The sequence below is a fragment of the Vombatus ursinus genome, unplaced genomic scaffold, assembly GCF_900497805.2.
Source record: "Vombatus ursinus unplaced genomic scaffold, bare-nosed wombat genome assembly UNPS02014778.1, whole genome shotgun sequence".
Classification (NCBI taxonomy): Eukaryota; Metazoa; Chordata; class Mammalia; order Diprotodontia; family Vombatidae; genus Vombatus; species Vombatus ursinus.
The window spans coordinates 63,428,231-63,451,129 of NW_020954556.1; the positions used below are offsets into that span (position 1 = coordinate 63,428,231).

The window sequence follows — 22,899 nt, forward strand, 5'->3', positions numbered from 1 at the left end:
CATAAGGTTTCTCTCCTGTATGAATTGTCTGATGTCGAGTAAGCTGTGTTCTTTGACGGAAGGCCTTCCCACATTCATTACATTTATAGGGCTTTTCTCCAGTATGAATTCTATGATGGTAAGTAAGGGATGATCTATGACTGAAGACTTTCCCACATTCATTACATTCATGGGGTTTTTCTCCAGTATGAATTGTCTGATGTTCAGCAAGGTGTGAACTCCGGCGGAAGGCCTTGCCACATTTGATACATTCATAAGGTTTCTCTCCAGTATGGACTGCCTGGTGTTGAGTAAGTTGTGTGCTTTGGTGGAAGGTCTTTCCACATTCAGTACATTTATAAGGTTTCTCTCCATTATGACTTGTCTGATGGTTAGTTAACTGTGTGCTTAGAGAGAAAGTCTTGACACAGTCATTACATTTATGGAGTTTCTGACGGCAAATGAGTTGTATATTTTGACCTAAGGTTTCTCTGTATTCATTATAATTACAAGATTTCTCTGCAGTATGAATTCTGTGATGGGAAATAAGGGGAGAACTGTGACTGACGGCTCTCTCACATTCATGAGGTTTCTCTCCAGTATGCTTCCTAGAATATTGAAAAAGACCTCAATTACAATGGAAAGATTTCTCACATTATTTAAAAACATGAAATGCCTTTTAAGTAGATTCTATTATATCTGCTTAAGGTGAATAATAGCTGAACCTTTTTCTGTTTATATCATATTTATATAGATTCTTATAGGAACTATGGGTTGTGGAAAAAGGAATGACCTTAAACAGAAGTTTCTATTATATTTATTACATTCATGGCTTCTCATTTTTTGGAGTTCTTCTAGCTCAGTGGCTTCCCATTACCAGTATAATCAAATGAAAATTCCTGTTTGGCAATTAAAACACTTCTCAGTATGGCTCCCACTTGCTTTTCTAGCTTTATTCCCTTTCACTACTCCCTTCTAAATACTGTGTCATCCAGCTACACTGGCTTTCTTGATGTTCCTTACACAATTTCATCTTCAATCTCTGCCTTTGCAGAAGCTGTTCCCCGTGGTCAGAAGGTACTCCCTCCTCCTGTCTGTATCTTAAACTCCTTAGTTTCCTTCAAAGTTCAGCTCAAGCTCTACCATCTACATGAAACATTTCCGAATTCCCACTACTCGCCTCCACAGTTGCTAGTCTTCTCTCCAAAATAATTCCCATTTATTTTATACATACTTATATGCAAATATATTGTCTCCTCAGATGACATAAAATTAAGTTCCCTTGATGGCAGGGACCATTTTTCTGGTATCCCCAGTACCTGGCACACAGTAAACATTAAATAAATGTTCGGTGATTGTTTCTTCTCAATAATTTTTACTTGCCTAGAATATTTCTCTTCATTGGTCTGCTGCCTCTCTAATATGGCATCACATTCCCAAGCTTCTCCCAATTTGGAAACACTTGGGTCATCCCTTCTGAGTCTTCCCTGGGATGATTGTTCTGTGGAAGTAACCAGTTTTACAGCTGATTCCTTGTTTTCAGGCCTAGTCTCCCAATCTGAAAGAAATAAAAAATATTAATGTACACTGTTTCCTCCACTAGAAAAAAGGAAACTACTGTACACTTAATTCTCACTTATCTCCTTTATTAAGAAAAATTATTGCCAAACATTAAAACATAACACAAATAAAAATATTTCCACCTCACATATATGCAGTAATATACAGTGTTTAAAAAGTTTTTCATTATTTTTTCTCATTTGATCTTCACCACAACCTTTGGGCAGCTAGGTGATAATAGAGTGCAAGGCCTGAAGTCAAAAAGACTCATCTTCCCTCAGACACTTACTAGCTGTGTGGCTCTGACCAAGTCATTTAACCTTGTTTGCCTCAGTTCCTCATCTATAAAATGAAACGGAGAAGGAAATGGCAAACCACTCCATATCTTCGCCAAGAAAACCCCAAATGAGATCATGAAGAGTTAGACACAACTGAAATAAGAACCACCTTTGAAACAGGTAGGGCAGTTACTATTTTTTTTTCAAAACTCAGGCTTTGAATGATTTAGTGATTTAGTAATCACATCACTAGTAAGTGTCAAAAACAGAAATCAAATTGAAAACTATTGTCTCCAAGCTCATTTCTCTTTTCCATATACCATATTGCCTCCCCACAAAAATGTCAGTTCAGTGGCACAGTAGAGAGAGTGCGAGACTTGGAGTCATGGAGACCTAAGTCCAAATCCAGCATCAGACATTTACTAGCTATGTGATCCTGGGTAAGTCACTTAATCACTGTCTGCCTCAGTTTCCTCATCTGTAAATAGGGATGAGAATAACAGTAACTATCTTCCAGTATTCTTGTGAGGATAAAATGAGATAATGTTCACAAAATAATTTGCAAAGTTTAAAGCACTATATACATGCTAGCCACTATTATTACAAAAGCAAGTATGCTGGGCAGTTACCTCAAAGAGATCAATGACATAAGCAAAGTCCTCATATATGCTAAGATATTGCTAGCAGCATCTTTTTTTGATAGCAAAGAATTAGAAATAAAGCAAGTACCTATCAATTGGGGAATGGTTGAGCCAGCTATGATACATGAATAGAATGGAATGATGTTACTGTATAGTAAATAATAACAAATATAAGGAATTTAAGAAAACATGGGAAGACATATATAAAATGATGCAGAGTGAAGTAAGCAGAACAAAGAAAAACACACATAATGACTATGATGTGTAAATGAAAAGAACACTAAAAAGGTGAATTTCAGTGTAATTTTAATGATCAGTCTTGGTCTTCAAAATGAGATAAGAAATATATCCCAGTCCTCTGAGCTGAGAGATAGAGAAACAGTGGGGATGGAGTATTAGATATAGTCACTGGGAGGGAGTGGGATAGTCTGTATCTGGAAATGAGTATTAAAAAAGATGAAGAAGTATCAATAAAACTTATTTTAAAGAAATAAATATGTATCGTATACTGTAATTCTGTATTGACTGTCAAAGATATGCATATTATTAATATCTGGGCAATAAACATTCTTCATCCATTTGGTCTTTCTTTGTGTTTGGACAGGCCAAATTCCTTTGAGTAATTACAGATCTCTTCCAAGAGATCTTCTGCAATGTTTTGGGGTTTGATGTAATCAAAACAGTATCATTCTCAAATAGGACCTCCTGTAGTAATATTTGGGGAGGGTATGGATGACAATCAAACAGGACGGGCAGGAATCTAAGGATTGTAATCTGCATTGTTGGAAGAGGCTAATGAATCAGTAAGATTACAGATGCATTTAAGTATTGAGTATGTGTTGTTCCAAAGAGCAGAACTAGAAACAATGGGTGAGAGTTCAAGGGAAGCCACTTTCAGCTAAACACAAGAGTTCAACATTTCCACAATACGAACCATCTAATATCAGATAGGCTGCCTCATGAAACATATAATGACTGGGCTAGAAGAAATCTTAGAGTTTCTGCAGCCCAACACCTGATTTTTTTCTTCTAATATTTTATCACTCTTTCTTTACATCACTATCACTTCCCACTGACTCTCCCCACCTCCAAAGAGAGCTCCCTTGTTACAAGTATTGTCATGTTTTATCATCAATCTTATAAAGTTATAATTAGTCACTGCATCAATGTTCTGAAGTTTTCCAATTTTTTTTCTATTATCATTGATATCATATAAATTGTTCTCCTGACTCTGCTAAATTTACTTTGTGTCATTTTATACAAGACTTCCCAAATTTCTCTGAACTCTTCATAGTCATCACTTCTCATGGCACAGTAATAGTACATACATTCACATGCCACAATTTATTTTACCATTGCTCAAATGATGGGCTTTGTTTCCAGTTCTTTGCAACTACAAAAAGTGCTGCTACATATATGTGAATACATTTGGGACCTTTCCCTCTGTCTTTGATCTTCAAGATACATCCAGTAGTAAGATCAATGGACCAAAGGGTGTGTACATGTTTAATTACTTGTTGGTCCCCATACCAACTAATTAACGAAATGAGAAAAATAAGGCTGAGAGGCTCAATGATTTACCCAAGATCACACAATAATTTGCATCACAGCAGGGTCTATAAATTTCAATTTCAATTCTCTGTTCATACTACACTCTGCTACATCCCCACAATGAAGAAACTTACTCTATCTGAAACACAGACTAGAAGATCATCAGTGAAGCATACCATAAAGAAGATTTCCTCCACTGGGTAGGCCACAAGACTGAAAAGTCCCTAAGTTCTCAAGTAACTCTAAGAATCTTTGATTCTAAATCTTGTTAGTCATGTGTATACTACCAATCATTAGAACAATGAACAGAAGAAGAAAAATGAGGCTGCCTAACCCTGTGTCTTTTTCTCCCCTAGGACTGCTGAATGTTTTCAGGTTTCTGAGCCTCCCTTAGTCCTACCCTCTGGAAAAAATGTTTCTGGGTACTAAGGTACTCTGCATAAGGGAAATAATGAAACAATGTCAGGCAGTTAACAAATCTAAAAGAATACATATTAAGAATCACTTATTTCCAAAAGCTGTAACAAATGGATGGGACCTAGGGAGAAGCAGATTTTAAGTGAACAAAATAAGTTTACTAAAAATATTACCTACAAAGAATATGTGGCTCTGACAGTTCACAAATACAGCCCTGAGAATGGGGAAAAAATAAGAAGGGGTAAGAATGAGCCCAAAGAATAAGTAAAGAGGGAATAGGATAAATATCAGACAATGGAAGTTTTATAGAGACACTCTGAGATTATAATCAAAGCCCTCACCTTGTCAAATCAGCAGTACTGTAATAGAATCCAAACTGGTCTCCCAGCTTTCTTTTTCTTTCCACTACCACTCCACTCTACAAATAGGTACTAGATTAATTATTTTATAACACCAACAACTTCAAATTATAGTTCACAAAGATGTATGTCAGCAGGAGGGGCAAAAGAAAAGAGCACTTCACTCGGATTCAGAGAGAACTAGGTATAAATCTTGCTTCTAACATTTACAGCTATGTAAACCTGAGCAAATTACTCAACCTCTCTTAGACTCAGTTTCCTAATCTGTAAAAGGCAAATAAGACCTGTAGTACTTACAGAAGAAGAGTATTATGTGGTTCAAATGAAATAAAGTACATAAAGCACTCTGCGAACCTAAAATCATTATATAAATGTCATTTCTACTTAATGATTATTATATCACTGCTCTATGCAAAAACCTTCAATGGTTCCTTACTACTTTAGTAATAGAATACAATCTCCTTAACCAAATATTTAAGGTGCGCTATAACCAGCTCAAACCCATCTTCATATAAAAACAACCAAATTATACAAATTCACAGAACTCAACATTCCATTTCCTGGAGGATTCTATGAATGCTTACCAGTTACTCACAAACCTGAAACGTACTCACTTATCACCTATAACTGGCAGAATTTTTGTCTTCTACCAAGGTTCAATACACGGTCATTTCTGCTATAAAGCCTTCCATAATACTTCCCCCTATTATTAGAACTCTTTCCTCAAATTCCTTTGCATTTACTCATCTGTGAAAATGTTTTACTTCACTCACTCTCCAACAGAATATAAGTTCACTGAGGACAGACTGCTTTGGTTTCATATTTGTGTATCTGGAAGTTTCTAGCACAGTGTCCCAAACTTAGGTGCTCAATGAATGCATGCTGAATTGCTTTGATGAGGCAAAAAAATAAACTGATTATGAGATACATTTTAAAATAAGAAAAGGAAATGAGAATGAAGGTGAAGGAATTATTCCAATGTGAAACTCCTTATCTTGAATGAAGGGGAGAAGATGATGAATTTTCACAATATTTTTTGTCATATTAAAGAACTGGAAATAGTGGGTACTCATCAGTTGGAAAATGGATGAATAAATCATGTATGAATTTAACAAAATTTTATTATCCCAAAAGAAATGATGAATAGAAAGTATTCAAAGAAGTAGAAAAAGATTCATATGGACTGATGCAGAGTAAAGTGAGAAGAACTATGGGAACAATTTATACAACGACTACAATAAAGGAAAACTTTGAAAGATTTAAGTCTAATTAAGTAATGACCAATCATGACTTCAAAAGACTGATGATTAATGCTTCCCACCACTTGACAGTGAGGTGACAGACTAGAGGTATAGAATGTGAAATACATTATCAGACATGGCCAATGTGTAGTTTTGCTTTGCTTGGCTATGCTCTTTTGTTAAAAAGGAAAGCAGTGATACTGAATGAGGGAAAATTAAAATAGAGAAAAAATTATCAATAAAACATTAGTAAAATACAAAGATAAGAGGATAAGCAGGTTTTCAGAAAAACAGACAAGACAGCTTTGTTACAATCACGTTAAATCAATGACATACTTAGTTCAGTCTCATGTACAATCCTCTTTTCTGTTCTCTAAATACTAAAATGTTTATGCTTAAGTTCATGATAAAGAAAATTTAAAATAAAATCAGTAGCAAGTTTTGTCTCTAGAGCACCTCCACAGCACCTTTTGTGTCTGTCCCTTCTCTTTCTTCATTCACATAACTATTACCTTAGCTAGAGCCCTCATTATTGGGCACCTAGATTATCACAATATAATTGGTCTCCCTGAATCTAGTGTCTCTTCCCTCCAAGCCATCTTTCACACAGCAAACTGATATTCCTAAAACAGATTTGACCATGTCACTCCCCTACCCCAAAATCCTTACCACTAAGGATCCCTGTTGCCTCTAGGATAAAAAATAAAACCCTGAGCCTGGCACTTAAAGTCCTCAATGATATGGGTCCTACCTACCTGTATAGTCTTATTTCATATTATTCTATTTTATTCGTACCTTTCTAATCGAATTAGCCTACTAGCTGTTCATTATTCACATTAAATGTCCCACCTCTTTTTCTTTGCAAAGCCCCTCATTCTAAAACGTCCAGCTAGGTGGCAAAGTGGATAGAGTATTGGGCCAGGATTCAAGAACTGAGTTAAAATTCAGCCTCAGATACTTACTAGCTGTGTGACCCTGGACAAGTCATTTAACCTGTTTCCCTCAGTTTCTTGAGCTGCAAAATGGAGATAATAACAGCACTTACCTTGCAGGGTTATTGTAAGGATCAAATGAGATATTTTAAAGTGCTTAGCACAGGGCTTGGCATACAGCAAGCACTATATAAATGCTTATTTCCTTCCTCCTTCTCCTTCCCAAGGATTCTTAGAAGCCTGAGCTTCCCTCAAAGTACAACTGAGATACTATCTTCTACACTAAACTTTTCCTGATCTCCTCCTTTCCCATCCCCATTAGATGGGTGAGGAACTTGAAAATTTCTTTGCAGTTGTTTGTACATCCTTTTCATATATTCAGTGTAGCCCCAAGAGAAGATATGCTTCTCAATAGCAGGGACATTTCCTTTTTGTCTTTGTCTATCTATAGTCTAAAAACACAGTGCCCTGAACCAGGTAGGTGCCTAATAAATGTATGGTGAATTGATCTGATAAAGTGAAAAAAGCAAATTCAGAACACACTAAGAGATACTATTAAAAAAAAAAAAGAGTAGCAACATCAGTACAAAAAAAATGCACAAAAGAAAAAGATTCAAGAAAGTATGGAGGCAAATAGGATATTTTTATTTTGTTAAATATACATTTTTTTAAATGGATGGTTATAGGAAGATAGGTGGGAAAATGGTCACTAAATAAGGTAGTTCCAGAGAAAGTGAAAGTCGACTGAAGACATCTCTTTCTTTGTGGCCAGAAGCAGATGAATGTGGAGATATCACAAAAAAATGATTTGCTAAAGTGAAGATGAGACTTAATGAAGACAGCTCATGTCAGATAATTGAAACTTCCCTGTCCCTAAATGAGTTGCTTGCTGCATGAAATGGCTCTCACCTTCTGGGTTTTTACTCACTCACCTGAATAGATGCTTCTTGGGACTCCTCCCTCTGACATCCATGGTGCATCCCCTTGTTCCAACTGAGAGATCACATCTGGTTTGGAAACTGCAAGCCCTGCTCATTGGAAATGGGAAAGTACTAGGGATAGAGAGCCACCTTAGAATTCAATTCTAGCCCTTCTCACTTCAGGGAAAAGAGAGCATGCTAGGAAGGTGGAAAGAATGGTACAAAGGAGCTCTGATTTGTGTTATTGGGAGTATGGCCAGGGAGATTGAGCAGGGAAGGAAGAGTGTAATTACGTAGATTTAAGCTCAGGAAAAGGTTAGTTCATTTGATTCAATACCTCCCTAGAGGATGGCAAACTTTTCTTCAAGTATTTCCACTACAACATTAAGGGAGAATCTGAAGGAATAGAAAGGGGGAAGATCCTCAGGTATAATACAATTAAACTGCCAATTTCCACTTACAAACAGATAGAAGTAACCTCTCTCAGCTACAAAAGAATTAGGCAATCTCTGATCTCTCTCAGCACACCAAATAACTTAATTATTAAAAGAATTTCTCAGGATTTAGTAGTAGAGGAAGTAAAAAAAATCACTTCGATAGGCAAATATGCATTAAAGGGATAGATGTGCATACCCAAGTATAACAGGTTTCTATAGTTCTCCAACATCACATCCTTGTACAGCTCTTTCTGAAAATGGTCCAGATGTGCCCACTCTTCCCAGGTGAAATCCACAGCCACATCAGTGAATGTCACAGATTCCTGAAACACCAAATGTATTCCTCCTTACCAATAAAGATCATATTTGAAGGCAAGATAGGAATTGTCAAAAGTGGGTCTAACAAGTTCATGCTTCTGAGTGTTCCAAGTCAAAGTGTCCATTGCATAAGTTTATTTTTTTACTAAATCCAACAATAACAACAACTCACATTTTATTGCAATTTTAAACATTTTAAAGTACTTTCCTTACAAATACTTATCATCATATATCCCCACATCCACAATGCCTGGCATATAGCAAGTAAACACTAAGTGCTTGCTAACTGATTCATTTGATAAAAGAGAAAAATGACTCAAAAGAAGGCTAAGTGAAATACTCATGGTCACCCAGTTAGTAAAATATCAGGACTGGGATGAATCCAAGTTTTCTGACTCAGAATCCAGTACTCTTTCCACCATATCATTCCACAGCTCTTAGAAATCATTTCTTCAAGGACTACAATTGGGTCATGCTGAAACTTCCAAATCATATTTTTTAGATCATCAACATACATGTAAGTAAAGGCATAATCACCCACTGTATTCCAAATATTAATGTCAAGTCATACAATACAATCATTCTCCATTAACAATCAAAATATTATTTCCAAAGAAAAATACTGTCCCTTGCAATTTCTTCTTAATTGTATAAATTCAGACCAATTCAAATTCAAACTTATTTATTATACCAACCCCCAACGTAGCTTTTTCTCCTTTACCCAAAAGATTTAAGTGTAACACACGCCTATTGTCAGTAACTATTTCCATAAGTCTATAAGTAGAGATTCCCTTAAAGTCAGCGTTTACCTATAAATTTTAGCCACGCACTCTATTTTCATCAATAATAATAATAATAATAGTTAACATTTATATAGTGCCTACTAGGGGCTAGTCAGTATGTCAAAGGCTTTACGAATTATTATCCTATTTGGGCCTTACAATAACCCTGAGAAACAGGTGTTACCATCCTCGTTTTACAGACAGAGAAAGAGAGGCAAACAGAGGTTTAGTGAGAGTGTCTGAGCCGAATCTGAACTCAGGTCCGGCCCTCTTTCCACTGCACTATCTATTCCTGAAAACCCAGAGGGTGGCTGGTAAAAGAGAAAACTCACCCGCCCAGCCTGGGCTGGCAGGAACGCTGGGGCCATTCCCTCCTTCTCAAGGCCGCCTCTTCTGAGGAAGGGCACAGTCTTGCGAAGGCGGCGCTGGGGCGGACAAGGCACGAGAAAGGGCAGCCTGCGCTTCAGCTCGCGGACATTCCCGATCAGAGAGACTGGGGGATGGGCGCCGCCGTCCGCAGCCTCAGCGGTCTCCCCGGAGCAGAGGGGGCTGGAGGTATCGCATCAAGGAACGGGAAGGGCAACGCTCGGGGACCGGTGCCCGGGTCTTGTCCTCCCTCCTCGGGCAGGGCTCTCCACGGGGGAGGCTCAAGACCCAGCGCGACGCAAAAGGCTACGACGATCACCACCTCTGTGACCTTGGGCAAATCACTTAACCGCCGGAGACCTCAGTTTCCTCATCTGTAAAACGAAGGACCCAGAATCTCTCTCTGTGAAACCTCTGCTGCCCTAGGCCTCGTCCCGCATGCACCTGCCAGGCCAGAGGCTAAGGTGCAAGCATCGGGAGGCGTCACGGTGCGGGTCAGCCTGGACCGAGTCCCGAGGGCTGCTGGGACGTGGGCGTGGCTCCACCGTTACCTCGCGACACACGTCGGGCGGGAGGCCTGCCCTTTCTCAGCACTTCCGGTCCTTCCCCCCACCCTTCCCCCCGAAATCTCCGCCCCTTACATTCCGGGACATTTTCCGGAGCAAAAGAATGTTCTTAAAAATCTTAGGAGGTTTTCGGGAAGTGTAGTTTAGGGCACCAGGAGATTTCTGCGCATGCTCAGAGACCTGGGGCAGAAGCTGGCTGGTGTTCGTGTCGTGGGTTCTGTCACACCGTCTTGGATACGATAGGCACCGCACAGACCTACTTTGTTTTCCGCTCTCCCGTCCCCGTGGAAGAAGCCGCGTTCTTTAAGCTGAGGCGGAGCTCCAGAGGGCTTCTCATGGTTAGCGTTCTCGGGGCAGAGGGTGGCCGGAACTTGCTTTTACGGGGGCGGAACCTGAGGGGAAGGACGCAAGCTCTCTGACTTGACTTCCGTTTCTTCTTTCGCTTCGGTTCTTCCTAGTTTTTTGGTTGTGTGTCTTTCCCTTCCTTTTCACATTCGCGGCCTTCTCCAGTATTGTAGCAGTAGGGCCCAGGAGCCCAGACCCACCCAGATTCTCAGATGCTTAATGTCAGGTAACTAGCTATGTATTAAGTCCGCACTCAGGGCAAAGCAGCTTGGCATGGTGAAGTGAGATCTCCGAATCTGGAAGGTTGTGTGACCCAGGGCTAGTCATTTGGCCTCTTGGTGCCCTAGGCCAGGGCTGGGGAGCTTGCGGACTCGAGGCCACATGTGGCCTTCTAGGTCCTTGGGTGCGGCCTTTTGATTGAGTCCAAGTTTTACAGAACGAATCCTTTTATTAAGGGGAGTTGTTCTGTGAAGTTGGGATTCAGTCAAAGGGCCTCACTTGAGGACGAGGACCTAGAGGGCCACATGTGGCTTGAGGCTGCAGGTTCCCTACCCCTGTCCTAAGCAATTCTCTAAGAGGAAGTTAACTGTAACTAGGGAGTGGTACAGTCAGCCCACTCTAATACCCACGGAACCAATCATTGTGTCTGTAGGGGCTTTCCTTTGCTCCGCTGAGAGAACTCTCCATAAGCCAGCAGAGCCCCGTATACAGGGTGCCACATTGCCAGATCTGCCACTCACCCCTAACATTAACCACAGTGAGACTTTATTCTTATTGCTTAATGGCTCTCTCTAATTGTTTTTTTAGTAGCAGGAGGAGAACCAGGAGAGATTGATGTCCTGACAACTTAGAGAATGGAGAGTATCAAGGACGACAGGGAGATCAACATTATCAAAGGCTGCAGAGAGGTCAAGGAGAACTAGGATTGAGAAAAGGCCATTGGATTTGGTAATTAAGAGATCACTGGTAACTTTGGAGAGAGATTGACAAGTGGAACAGATTAGGTACACAACATACAGAAACAAATATGGTACCCTAGTATTCAGTAAACCAACAGACCCAGCTATGGGGAGAAAGACTCTCTATTTGACAAAACTGCTGGAAAAACTGAATAGCAGTCTGACAGAAATTAGATTTAGACAAACAGTTCACACTATATATTAAGATGACCTTCAAATGGATACGTGGCCTAGATATAAAATGTCACGTAAATTAGAGAAACAAAGAAGAAATTACCTTTCAAAGCTATGGATGGGGGGGTGAGGGGGAAGAATTCATGATAAAAGTAAAGATAAAGAGGTTCATTGAAGACAAAATGAACAATTTCAATTACATAACATTTTCTAAAGTTTTCAGTGTTTTAAAAGTTAAATTTGTACAACCAAATCTTTCTTTTTATTGGAGGGGGAGTTGGGAGGGAGAAAAAATGCTTGATAATTAAAAAGAATAAAAAATTTAAAAATATACATGGAACTCTCTTTTTAGAAAAATGAGAAAGTTCCTAATAACCCTATGAGATTAGCATGGTACAACCTTGAGCACAACAAACTCATCAACTGCTTCTTATTACCATCTATGGAACAGTAGTATTGCCAGCACAAGAAGAGTAAAAGTCCTAGCACATTAAGCAATTAGAAGAAGGTCTCATTGTGGTTAATGTTGGAGGTGAGTGGCAGATCTGGCAATGTGGCATCTTGTAGATGGGGCTCTTCTGGTTTATGGAGAGTTCTCACATTGGAGCAAAGGGAAAGCCCCTACTGACACAATGATTCAATGGATGTTAAGAGTAGGCTGACAGGGAGAGTAAAGAAAGTGACTAGGATTACCATTCCCTACCACCCTCTGGATCTTCCCTACCCATCTGGACCACTCCTCCTTTGCTGGATCACCTTCCAGATCACACCCTCTAACACAGGTGTCTCTCAGGGTTATTGTCCTGAGTCTTCCTTTTTTCTGTTTCTGTACTACTTCACATGGTGGTCTCATCAGCTCACGGATTTAATTACCATCTCTATGCTGATGATTCTCAAATCTGCCTATCCTGCCCCACTCTCTCTGCTGTCCTCCAGTCTCAGATCTCCAATAGCCTTTCAGACATCTTGAATTGGATATCCCGTAAACGTCTTGAACTCAGTCTGTCCAAAATAGAATTCATCCTGTCCTTCAGACTCACAGCCTAGGAATTATTCTGAAATCCTCACTATCTCTCACCCCCTGTATCCAGTCTTTTGCCAAGGAGTGTCAATTTCACCTTTTCAACATTTCTCATAGTTGCCCCCCTTCACTCCTCTGACACTGCCACCACTCTAGTACAGGTCCTCATCACCTCACACTTGGATTACTACAGTAGCCTGCTGATGGGTCTTCCTACAACACCAATCCATCCTCTATTTAGCTACTAAAGTAATTTTCCTAAAGCATAGGTCTAATAATGTCACATGCACACCCCCCCCCCCCCAGTAAACTCCAGTGGTTTCTTGTTGTCTCCGTATCAAATGCAGAATGCTCTGTTTGGCTTTTAGAGTCCTTCATAACTAGCCTCCTTCTACCTTTCCAGTTTTCTTTCACCTTATTTCTTGCCAGATACTCTTTGAACCAGTGACTGGCCTCCTTGCTATTCCATGAACAAGACACTCCATCTTTCCAGGCATATGTTCTGACTGCCCCCTGCAGTACTTTCTCTGCTGTACTTTGACTACTGTCCTCCCTGGCTTCCTTTTAAGTTCCAACTAAAATCCCACCTTCTATGGGAAGCCTTCCCTAGCCCCTCTTAATTCCAGTGCCTTCCCTCTGTCAATTATTTACTGTTAAACCTGTATATAGCTTGTCCCCTATGTATTTGTTTGCTTGCTGTTTCTGCCTTTAGATTGAAAGCTCCTTGAGAGAGCCTCATTTTATAACCCCTCCTCAGCATAGTACCTAACACATCGTAGGCACTATGTGAATGTTTATTGATTAATTGATTGCTAGGCCCCCTTCCTTCCCTTTTTTTTTTAACATCATTTCCTTTGAGATTCCTGACCTTTTGTTCCCCTCGATGAGGAAGAACCTAATACTTTTTTTCTAGTTCAATAAAGTAATGTATTGGTGGTTTGATTGGTATGACACTTGTGACAATGAAAAACCTGAGAAACAAAGTTTATGGGTAATCTATAATTATTTTGGCTAGCTAATAAATAGATGATCAGTTATTTCTCTTGGTTTAACCAGAGACATCTAATGGAAACACTTAATGTCTTCAGTATTCTTTGAAAGAGAATGCCCCTGACAGGAAAAATCAACCCTGATTGATAAACATTTAAATGAGGAGGTAGGCTGAAAGTCTTCAGCCCTCCTGCTGAGAATATGACTTGATATAGCCACCTCTAGTTATCTAGACAGAGGAATCCATCTCCACCCAGAACACTCTGGTTGGTTTTGTGCTTTATGAACTGGGTCACCCTAAACTAGAGTGGAGGGGTACAAGGACATTGGCTTATTCCAAGGACAAAAATTCACCTAGATTAAATTACACTCAACAGAAATAAGATCTCCTAGTTGGATGGGGTCCAGCTCAAGATAGAGAAGCATGTACCCCAAGTATTAGGGCACTCTCCTCTATCAGCCATGCCCTTCAGAGACTGTCTAACTGACCTGTTTGGATTGGTCCCTGAATAAGGAAATAAAGAGAAAAAGCCTTAATTCTAATTTGATAATTGGTTGTTAATAGCAAAATAATAACTTTTCTCACACTGAACAAGTTAATGTAGGGACTAATGTTATTTTTATCATATTAGCCCAGTCTACCCATGGATATGGGCATGTAAGAGAGATGTTAAGAAGATAGGAACAACAGGACTTGATATCTAATTGGATATGAGCACTAAGAGTGAAAAATTGAGGAAACAACTAAAACATAAGCCTGAGTGGTGGTGGGATGCTGGTACCGTCAAAGTAAAAGGGAAGAGAAGAGGGCTAGAGGGGGAGAAGAGGTTATAAACTCAGTTTGGTACCTGTTAAATTTAAGATATCTATAGCACATCCAGTTTAAGATATGTCTAATGGGTAGCTGGAGATGGGAGAATGGAGTTTGAGAAAGAGCCTAAGGCTGGACAGATAGAGCTAAGAGTCATCTGCATAGAGATGATAATTGAAACCATGAGTCTATAAGATCACCAACTGAAATATTATAGAGGAGGAAGAGATCACAGGACAGAGTCCTGGAAGTGCGAGCTGGATGAGGATCCAGCATAAGAAACAGAGAAGACATGTCAGTTAAGAGAACTGTGGAAGAGCAATGTTACAAAAACTCAGAAGAAATTATGAAGAAGAGGGTGAGAATATCAAAGGCTTCAAAGATTGAGAAAAGGCCATTAATTTGGTAGAGATAATTAATAACTGGAGAGAGTAATTTCATGATGACATCAAAGTCAGACTGCAAAGAGTTAGGAAGAGTGATAGGGAAGGAAGTGAAGGCACTTGTAAATGGTCTTCTCAAGAAGTTTAACTGATAAAGGGAGGCAACATAAAGGACAATAGCCAACACAGGACAGATCAAGCTATGGTTTTTTGAGGATAGGGTTGACATCGGAATCTTTGTAGGCAGTAGGGAAGCAGCCAGGGAAAGATTAAAGATTAATGGGATGGGGCAGCTAAGTGGCACAGTGAATAGAGCACTGACCCTGGAGTCAGGAGGACCTGAGTTCAAATCCAATCTCAGATCAAACACTTGATACTTAGTTATGTGACCCTGTGCAAGTCACTTAACCCCCAATTGCCTTGCCAAAAAAAAAAAAAAATGGGACAGTAAAGATCATGGGGCAGTGGTGGTGGTATCTGCTGGAAAACACAGGGTGGAAGGGGATTACTTGTGCATGTAGAGGGGTTATATCTCAATTTCACCAGAAACCCAAATGTGCCACCACCAAGATTTTGAATTTTGAAATTTTTCTTTGATCATAACCACCTGTCCTTCCATTCCTCTTTCTGGCTTACTCCTAAATGTATTTTTAGTCACTACAGGGAAGTAGTCCTGGGACTGATAGAAAGGCAGGTTGGGGAAAATCACAAGGTCAGAGGACAGATAGATCTGCCTGAAATGAAAAAGGAAGGTGAAGAAAGGATGGATGATTTGAGGTGGCAGCAGCTAGCCTCTCATTGCCAAAGCCCCAGACCCTCTCATCAGTTTCTTGCACTCTTTCCAGTACAGGGCCTGGGCTTTCTGGGAAATGGAGTGTGGTGGACAGAGGAGCTTTCAGTGCATGCTTGAAGAGAAGGCTGCACAAAGAATGGGGTTTTTGGCTGTTGATCCGAGTCTGCTTTTTTAGTGGTTCTCCAGGGCCTCAGACCTTGTGGCCAGCAGGCTTCTCTATTTTCTCATCCCGTCCACCACCTCAGCTCCACAGACTTGCTTACTTCCCTCCCAGTCCTTGCCTTTGAACCAGGTGAGGATCCCTGTACCCAGAGATGCATTTTTGGGATGTCTCCGGTTCTTTAGCCTCAGGAAAGGCTGATGGCCAGTCTTGTGGCCGTGGGGGCAGGAGTTCAGAGTTCCTTTTAAAGGTCAGTTTTTGCTTCTAGTCTGAGCTGAGAGTAGAGGTTTAAGCATTTCTGCCCTTAAGAAAGAAGAATTCAGTTGACTGAGATATTCAGTATCCTTGGTTCCTTTTATTCTCTAGAGATGGTGCTGACACCCCAGGCAGCAGAGTCCACCCCACTTCTCTCATGACCTTCTGATTTCTACCCCTTTCGGGAATGGGGATATAGAGATTTCTGCCTCTTTGTTCTGAGAAGTACAAACAAAGGACAGGTACTCCTTGCCAAGGTTCACTTTTCCACTCCAGCTCTGCCTTCTGAAGCACAGTAATGAAGAAATAACAGTGAAGAGGAAGAGAAGGAGGAGGGAATGGCCCCTCCACTATTGGCATCTTGGGCCTACCAGGTAAGTTGAAATTTTCTCTCCTGAAATGGTTCTGTGGTCCACAGAGGAAATTCAGATACTGCAGGGAAGGACTTTGTCCAGGGTCCTACAGGTAAGTAGCAGAACCAAGAACCAGAATCTAGTGCTTGTTTCACTAGGTCACTGCCTTCTGAAGTGATTCATTCCATAGAGAACTCCTCCTCTTGCTTAGTATCCCATTCTTCATCCAAATTTCATTGATCAGTTTGTTAAGGTATCCAGATTCCCAGAATGTTCAAGCTGGGGGCTGTGAAGAATACCAGAAAGGTGTAGTGATTTTTCATTTTACTTGTTTTTATTCTGAACTTAACAAACACCAAATAAAATGAGTATTTCCTTGTGGTAGAATAGGATTCTACATAGTGAAATGATTTGAGATTTTTAAGTGCAAATAACATGAGTAATGAAAACCCCATTTAACAGAAGGAAATGGATTCACAAAGGGAAAGCGATTTATTTAAGGTCACATGAGTGGAGTCAGAATTTGAAACACTCCAAATGTCCACTTGCACTGTAGGAGCATCAGGACGAGCATTATAGAGAAAGAACCTTTTGTAGACTTTTGTGGTAGTGTCTGATTTTTTTTTTTCTGGGATATAAATATTTTCTCTGCCAGCTGGTTTAGGGGTTCAGCTGAGGGCAACAAGACTTAAAAGACAGAAAGGAAATAATCTTTGTTCCCAAGAAGCTTACATTGATCTTTGGGTAAATAATATGTACACAGACAAGCTAATACAAAGTTTGTGGAGATGGGGAGAGCATTATTAACTTTGGGGGATCAAAACAGTCTTTATGCAATAGGGAGCTTTTGGCTCTCTAATCTCTAATCCTTTCACTTGCTTTTCTCCTTGACAAACTATGGTGCATTTGGGAGTTTAAGAGTACAACTGAGTTGCACTGCCTGGGAGAGAATGTATAAGGTTGATCTATAAAGCAAGAGGCAGGGTATGGTGGGAAGTGTTGGACTTAAAGCCAGTAGACCTGAGTTTTAGTCCCAACTCTGATATTTAATTATCTTGTGACTGAGGGCGTGTTACTTTATCATTTGTAAAATAGGGACAATAAATATTTGTACTGCCCCCCCACGCTTTGAGAAAATAGTTTTGTAATTCAAAAAGTACAATGTAAGTATGTCATTTTTCTAGGATTTTATGTTTTTACACTCTTCAAAATCCAGGATAAACTGAAGCAAAAAGTAGGTACTCAATAAATATTTGATTTGTGATATTCAGAAGCCTAAACTCTATGAGAAACACCTCTTTAGTTCTTACTAACTTTACCTCTCCCTCTAGGAATAGTCCCTGGATAAGCAGGAATGTATATCATGTTTCAGGAATCACTGACATTTAGTGATGTGGCTGTGGATTTCACCCAGGAGGAGTGGGATCACCTGGATTTATCCCACAAGAAGTTGTACAGGAATGTGATGCTGGAGAACTATAGGAATTTGGTTTATGTGGGTAAGGATTACTCCCCTTCATGACTCAAAATCTTCCCATCGGTAGTTTCCTTTCTTAGTAAACACTGTGAGGTGTTTATGCAAACACCTGCAAATTCTTTTCAGTCCAGTAACAGGATCCCTACTGCCTGTATCCAGATCTTTGCTTTATGTGACTGGGTCTGCTTTATATTCCCCATTTTTCGTTTCCTTAGGTCAAAAACTCTCTTAAAGTTTCATTGTAAATTCTTCAATACAAAAAAATTCCCATGCCCTTAGCAGAGTGGATCAGATGAATGTATTTTTCTGAATTCTTTTTTTTTTTTTGGATAGGCAATGGAGTTAAGTGACTTGCCCAGGGTCACACAGCTAGTTAAGTGTTATGTGTCTGAGGCCAGATTTGAACTCAGGTCCTCCTGAATCCAAGGCCAGTGCTGTATGCACTGTGCTACCTAGCTGCCCGCAGTGAATGTATTTTTAACGTGAGTCCAAACCCACTTCAAGACATATCCCTAAACTTTCCAGGAACATGATACATTCCTGCTTGAGGTCCTCTGTTATCAGTCTTTGAAACTTACTGGTGCTCCTTTCCTATTCCAATGAACAGGACTTGCCGTTTCCAAGCCAGATCTGATCTGCCAGTTGGAACAAGGTAAAGCACCTTGGGTCCACAAGAAAGAAATCCCAAAAATCACCTGCACAGGTGAGTGATTGGAAAGAGGGATATGTGTTTGAAATGTTGAACAGTGAGTACTCTTCAAAGCTACCCAAGCCTGAAGAAAAGAGCTGCAGCTAACTGATACTAGATCTTTTACAAAAGTCTTATCTATACCTCAGTAAAACACTTTTCTGAACTTTCCATTTAGTCAGTCAGTCAATCAACATTTATTAAGTCCTGCTGTGCACCAGACACTGTGCTAAATACTGGGGATGAGAAGAAAGGCAAAAGATAGTCCCTGCCCTTAAGGAACTTACTATCTAATGGCAGAAGATGACACAAGAAAGCTGAAGAGGTAGGGGGAGTGGGAGGTGCGGTAGTCCAGAGAAATGCTCATTGGGAAAGGAAGAAATGACTGTCCTGGGGGTCCTCCTTAAATGGAGATTTCTTGGAAGAGCTCTCCACCCTCCAGTATGAGGGAAGAAGGAACCCCAGAGGTAAAGGTTCCAGGGGAGGTATGAGTTCCAAGGCTTAAATGATCTTGCAGGAGGAAGAGGTCCCTGGGGCATGATAAGGAAGAGAAGTCCAGATGACTTTCTTTAGTATGACCATATCTGTGGGAATTGTTGTCTTACTTATACTCTATATTGCTGTAGGGGTTTCAAAAAGATTATACCAGTTACTAAGTTCATATCTTTTTATCCAGAGATCCTATAGCTGGGATCATTCCTCAAGGAAGTTAATTACAGCAGTAAAAGACATACATGTATAAATATAGTTGTGGCAGCATTTTTTGTAATGACAAAAGTTAGAAACACAGTGAGTGACCCATCATTGGGGAAATGGCAAAAGAATGTTATTTCACTACGAGGAATAATAATAAATATGAATGATTTAAAGACATTAGAAAAGGTGTATGAAAAAATGCATGCTGAAGAAAATAGCACCAAAGGAATATTCACAATTACTGCAATGTAAGTAAAGGCAACAAAATTCAGGTCAAATAGAATGAACACCATAGCTAACATGCTGACAGAGTTATAACACACATCTTTATTTTCTGTTAAGAAAGTACAAATATGGAACATAGTGTGAACATGAATTTGCTGTTGGACAGTTTTGATGAACACTTCATGAAATGTGCATTGTGGGTTTGTTTGGGAGGTTTCTTACCTAATTTTTTTTTTAAATTTTAAATCTTATTTTTATTGATAGCTTCTGTTATAACACACTCGTTTCTGAACATATACCTTCCACCTTGTCCTACTCAGCGAACCATCCCTCATAAACAAGATTAAAAAAGAGAGAGGAAAACTTGCAGTTCAGCAAAAATAACTGGTGGATTAAATTGTGTCTGACACAATATATAATATTCCATGTCTCTACTCTCCATGTCTGCAAAGAGGAGAGGTCAGGCATTTTTTTTTTCAGTTCTAGGGATGTTTGGTCATTACAATTATGTAGCTTTTAGTTTAGTTTTGTTTTGTTTTTTGCTATTCCTTCATTTTACATTGTTGTAGTCATTGTGTATATTATTTTCTTGATTGTGCTAGATGTGGGCCTAGGGAAGGGGAGAAGAGATCAATTAATAAATAACTTACATATTTGACATCAACAGAATAATGAGGGGAAGATTGAGAAGAGGAATCCTTTGATTATGGCTATAAAATAGTAAGCAAATGAGGCTGGGCAAATAGGGAAGGCCAGGCAGTCTTAAAGCAGTATAATTAGGAAATGTAGGAAAAGGGTAAAAAAAAACTTTTAAAAATCTACAGAGGAGCAGCTAGGTGCTACAGTGGATAGAGCTCCAGCCTTGAAGTCAGGAGGACCTGAGTTCAAATCTAGCCTCAGACACATGACACCTACTAGCTGTGTGACCATGGGCAAATCACTTAACCCCAATTGCCTTACCAAAAAGCAAAAACAAAAACAAAAAATCTACAAAAGTAGAATTGCATTATAAGCTCGGTTTAATGCTGTAGTTGTGTCTCAGTACTTGTAAAACCCAACATCTGAACTTCTTCTAGACTTATAAGTGTGTACGTAGTAAATGTTTAAGACTGGGATTGGAATAATAATAAGCAAAGGGAGATAAAATAAAGTTTACATTTTACTAACAGGCCCATATTTGACATGGTCAAATCTAGTCATCCATCACAGTGGCCCTACTGCTGGATATTTGTTAATGTAGTCAAAGTAAACAGAGGGAAAATCCTGTCTAGCTTTCCACAACCAATTTAGTAATCTCTCTATATCATTCTCTTCCTAGTCATTGCTTAAATATTCAGTGAATTTACTCCATGGTGGGAGGGAGCATGGCGTACTGAAATGAGAATGAATATCAAAATGAATATACTTAGGTTTGAGTCTTTCCTTTGATACTTATTTTTGAAAATGTGAACAAGTCATTTCAGCTCTCTTGGCCTCAGTTTCCTCATCTATAAAATGAATGGGTTAGACTAGTTGATCTCTGTTTATCTTCAAACAGATCTAACATTCTTGTAATTTTGTGAGGAAAACCTTTTAATTTTGTATAGTTGTAAGTGTTAAGAGTACAGGTTCCCAATCTGTGGGCCATGGACCCTGCGGAGACTGTGGGTTTCTTATAAGGGATCCAAAAATCTACACTATGCATTGTAATCAAGTAATGGATCCTAATCATACAACTATTATCATGTGAGGTTCTTTGAATTTTTTGACTTTAAGTAGTTGGTCATAATATTTAAAAGGGTCATAGCACCCAACTTACTCGACACCATAGTGAAAATATGCATCCTTTAGGTTGAGTTGTAAGTTGTCTCCCATTAGCTTTTCTTTGTTACTTCTAGTTAAGAGTTAGAGTTAAATTTAGAGTTAAGGAGATATTATATCTTCTCACTTCATAGAAAAGAAAAATGGTATAGTGGAAACAGTGCTCTGCCTGTGTGACCTTAAGTGTATAACCTTTCTGGGCCTCAGTTTCCTCATCTGTAAAATGAAGGGTTCAGACTAGAGTCTAAGATTACTTCTAGCTCTAAATATGTGGTCCTATGACCTCTATTAGATCCCATATTTTGACACTAAATTGCTTTGACCTTAAATGTCTTGATCTAGCAAATATACTGGCTTTGCTTACCTACTTCACAATGTTATTGTGAAAACCAAATGACAGCAAAATGTGAAAGCTTTTATATATATGTATGTATGTGTATATATGTGTACATATGTATATATGTGATTGTATAGCTGTATTATAGCATCATCATTCTTCCAATTAATGTTTAACAGCCTTTTTTCTTAATGGAGACAAAAGACATGACTAATTATATGGCAGTTTCTTTTCTCATAACAGAGGGAAAGCATGGTTGAAGGGAGGGCCAGTAATTTATGGTTTTATTTCTTTCAGGTTGGGAAAGTAGGCCTAAAACCAAGAAGTCTACTAAAAACCTGGACATTTCCATAGAAAAATCATCCCAAGGAAGATCCACAAAGGATGGTTCCCATATTTCTAATTTGGGAGAAGTTTGGAAATGTAATGTCACTTTAGAGAAGCATAAGAAGAAACATTCTAGGCAAGTTAAAATCACCCCAAGAAAACTGGTATACCAGAAGCTTCAAGTTCAATCCTTTGTTTACTATTGATGGCCCTTATGGGAAAATAACTACTTAAATATTATATTATTTTACATATGTGTTTATGTATGTATACATATGTTTTACATATTCATGTGTGTGTGTGCATCCATATACATGTGCACATGTGCCTCTGTGTGTGTGTGTGTGTAGGTATGATTACTTCAGATGGCATTGAGACCTAAGGAAATCAAATAGAATCTACTCAAAGAATAATATATTACAAGAATAATAAGTCTTTCAGTTATTATTCAAATATATTCCCCAGCTTTGCATGCATATTAGCATACAACCTTGTGATGTAATGAATGTTGCAAAGCCTAAAGTGACATGTCATCTATCTTGCTTACCATTACAGAATTTGTACTGGAGAGAAGTTTTACAAATGTAATCAACATGGAAAGACCTTTAGTCATAACATTCACTTTACTCGACACCAAAGAATTCATACTGGAGAGAAACCTTATGAATGTAATAAATGTGGGAAGGCTTTTCACCAGAATCCATCCCTTATTCAACACCAGAGAATTCATACTGGAGAAAAATCTTATGAGTGTAATG

General features: G+C 39.2%; 2 protein-coding genes across 9 annotated transcripts in view; one reads left to right on the forward strand and one right to left on the reverse strand.

Moving 5' to 3' along the window:
- LOC114045245 (zinc finger protein 420-like) overlaps window positions 1-10,164 on the reverse strand; it is a 63,983-nt gene extending 53,819 nt beyond the window's left edge. Inside the window, exons 1-6 of the mRNA XM_027865098.1 lie at window positions 9,748-10,164; window positions 8,512-8,638; window positions 7,891-7,986; window positions 1,363-1,537; window positions 58-587; window positions 1-15 (exon numbers count right to left, since the gene is read on the reverse strand). The exon at window positions 1-15 is cut by the window's left edge and continues 202 nt beyond it. Of these exons, the coding sequence (XP_027720899.1) occupies window positions 1-15; window positions 58-587; window positions 1,363-1,537; window positions 7,891-7,986; window positions 8,512-8,638; window positions 9,748-9,783 (979 nt within the window). The 5' untranslated portion in view covers window positions 9,784-10,164. The remainder of the gene's footprint in view (window positions 16-57; window positions 588-1,362; window positions 1,538-7,890; window positions 7,987-8,511; window positions 8,639-9,747) is intronic.
- Window positions 10,165-10,597: 433 nt separating this feature from the next.
- LOC114045246 (zinc finger protein 454-like) overlaps window positions 10,598-22,899 on the forward strand; it is a 14,016-nt gene continuing 1,714 nt past the window's right edge. The window contains exons 1-7 of one of the 8 annotated variants that reach the window (XM_027865099.1): window positions 10,727-10,918; window positions 11,500-11,640; window positions 16,350-16,612; window positions 17,964-18,090; window positions 18,676-18,771; window positions 22,112-22,277; window positions 22,697-22,884. In XM_027865099.1, the coding sequence (XP_027720900.1) occupies window positions 16,577-16,612; window positions 17,964-18,090; window positions 18,676-18,771; window positions 22,112-22,277; window positions 22,697-22,884 (613 nt within the window). In that variant the 5' untranslated portion in view covers window positions 10,727-10,918; window positions 11,500-11,640; window positions 16,350-16,576. Of the gene's footprint in view, window positions 10,686-10,726; window positions 10,919-11,499; window positions 11,641-16,349; window positions 16,613-17,922; window positions 18,091-18,675; window positions 18,772-22,111; window positions 22,278-22,696; window positions 22,885-22,899 lie in introns of those variants that run through there. The other 7 variants (XM_027865101.1, XM_027865105.1, XM_027865106.1 and 4 more) reach the window with 7 other exon arrangements.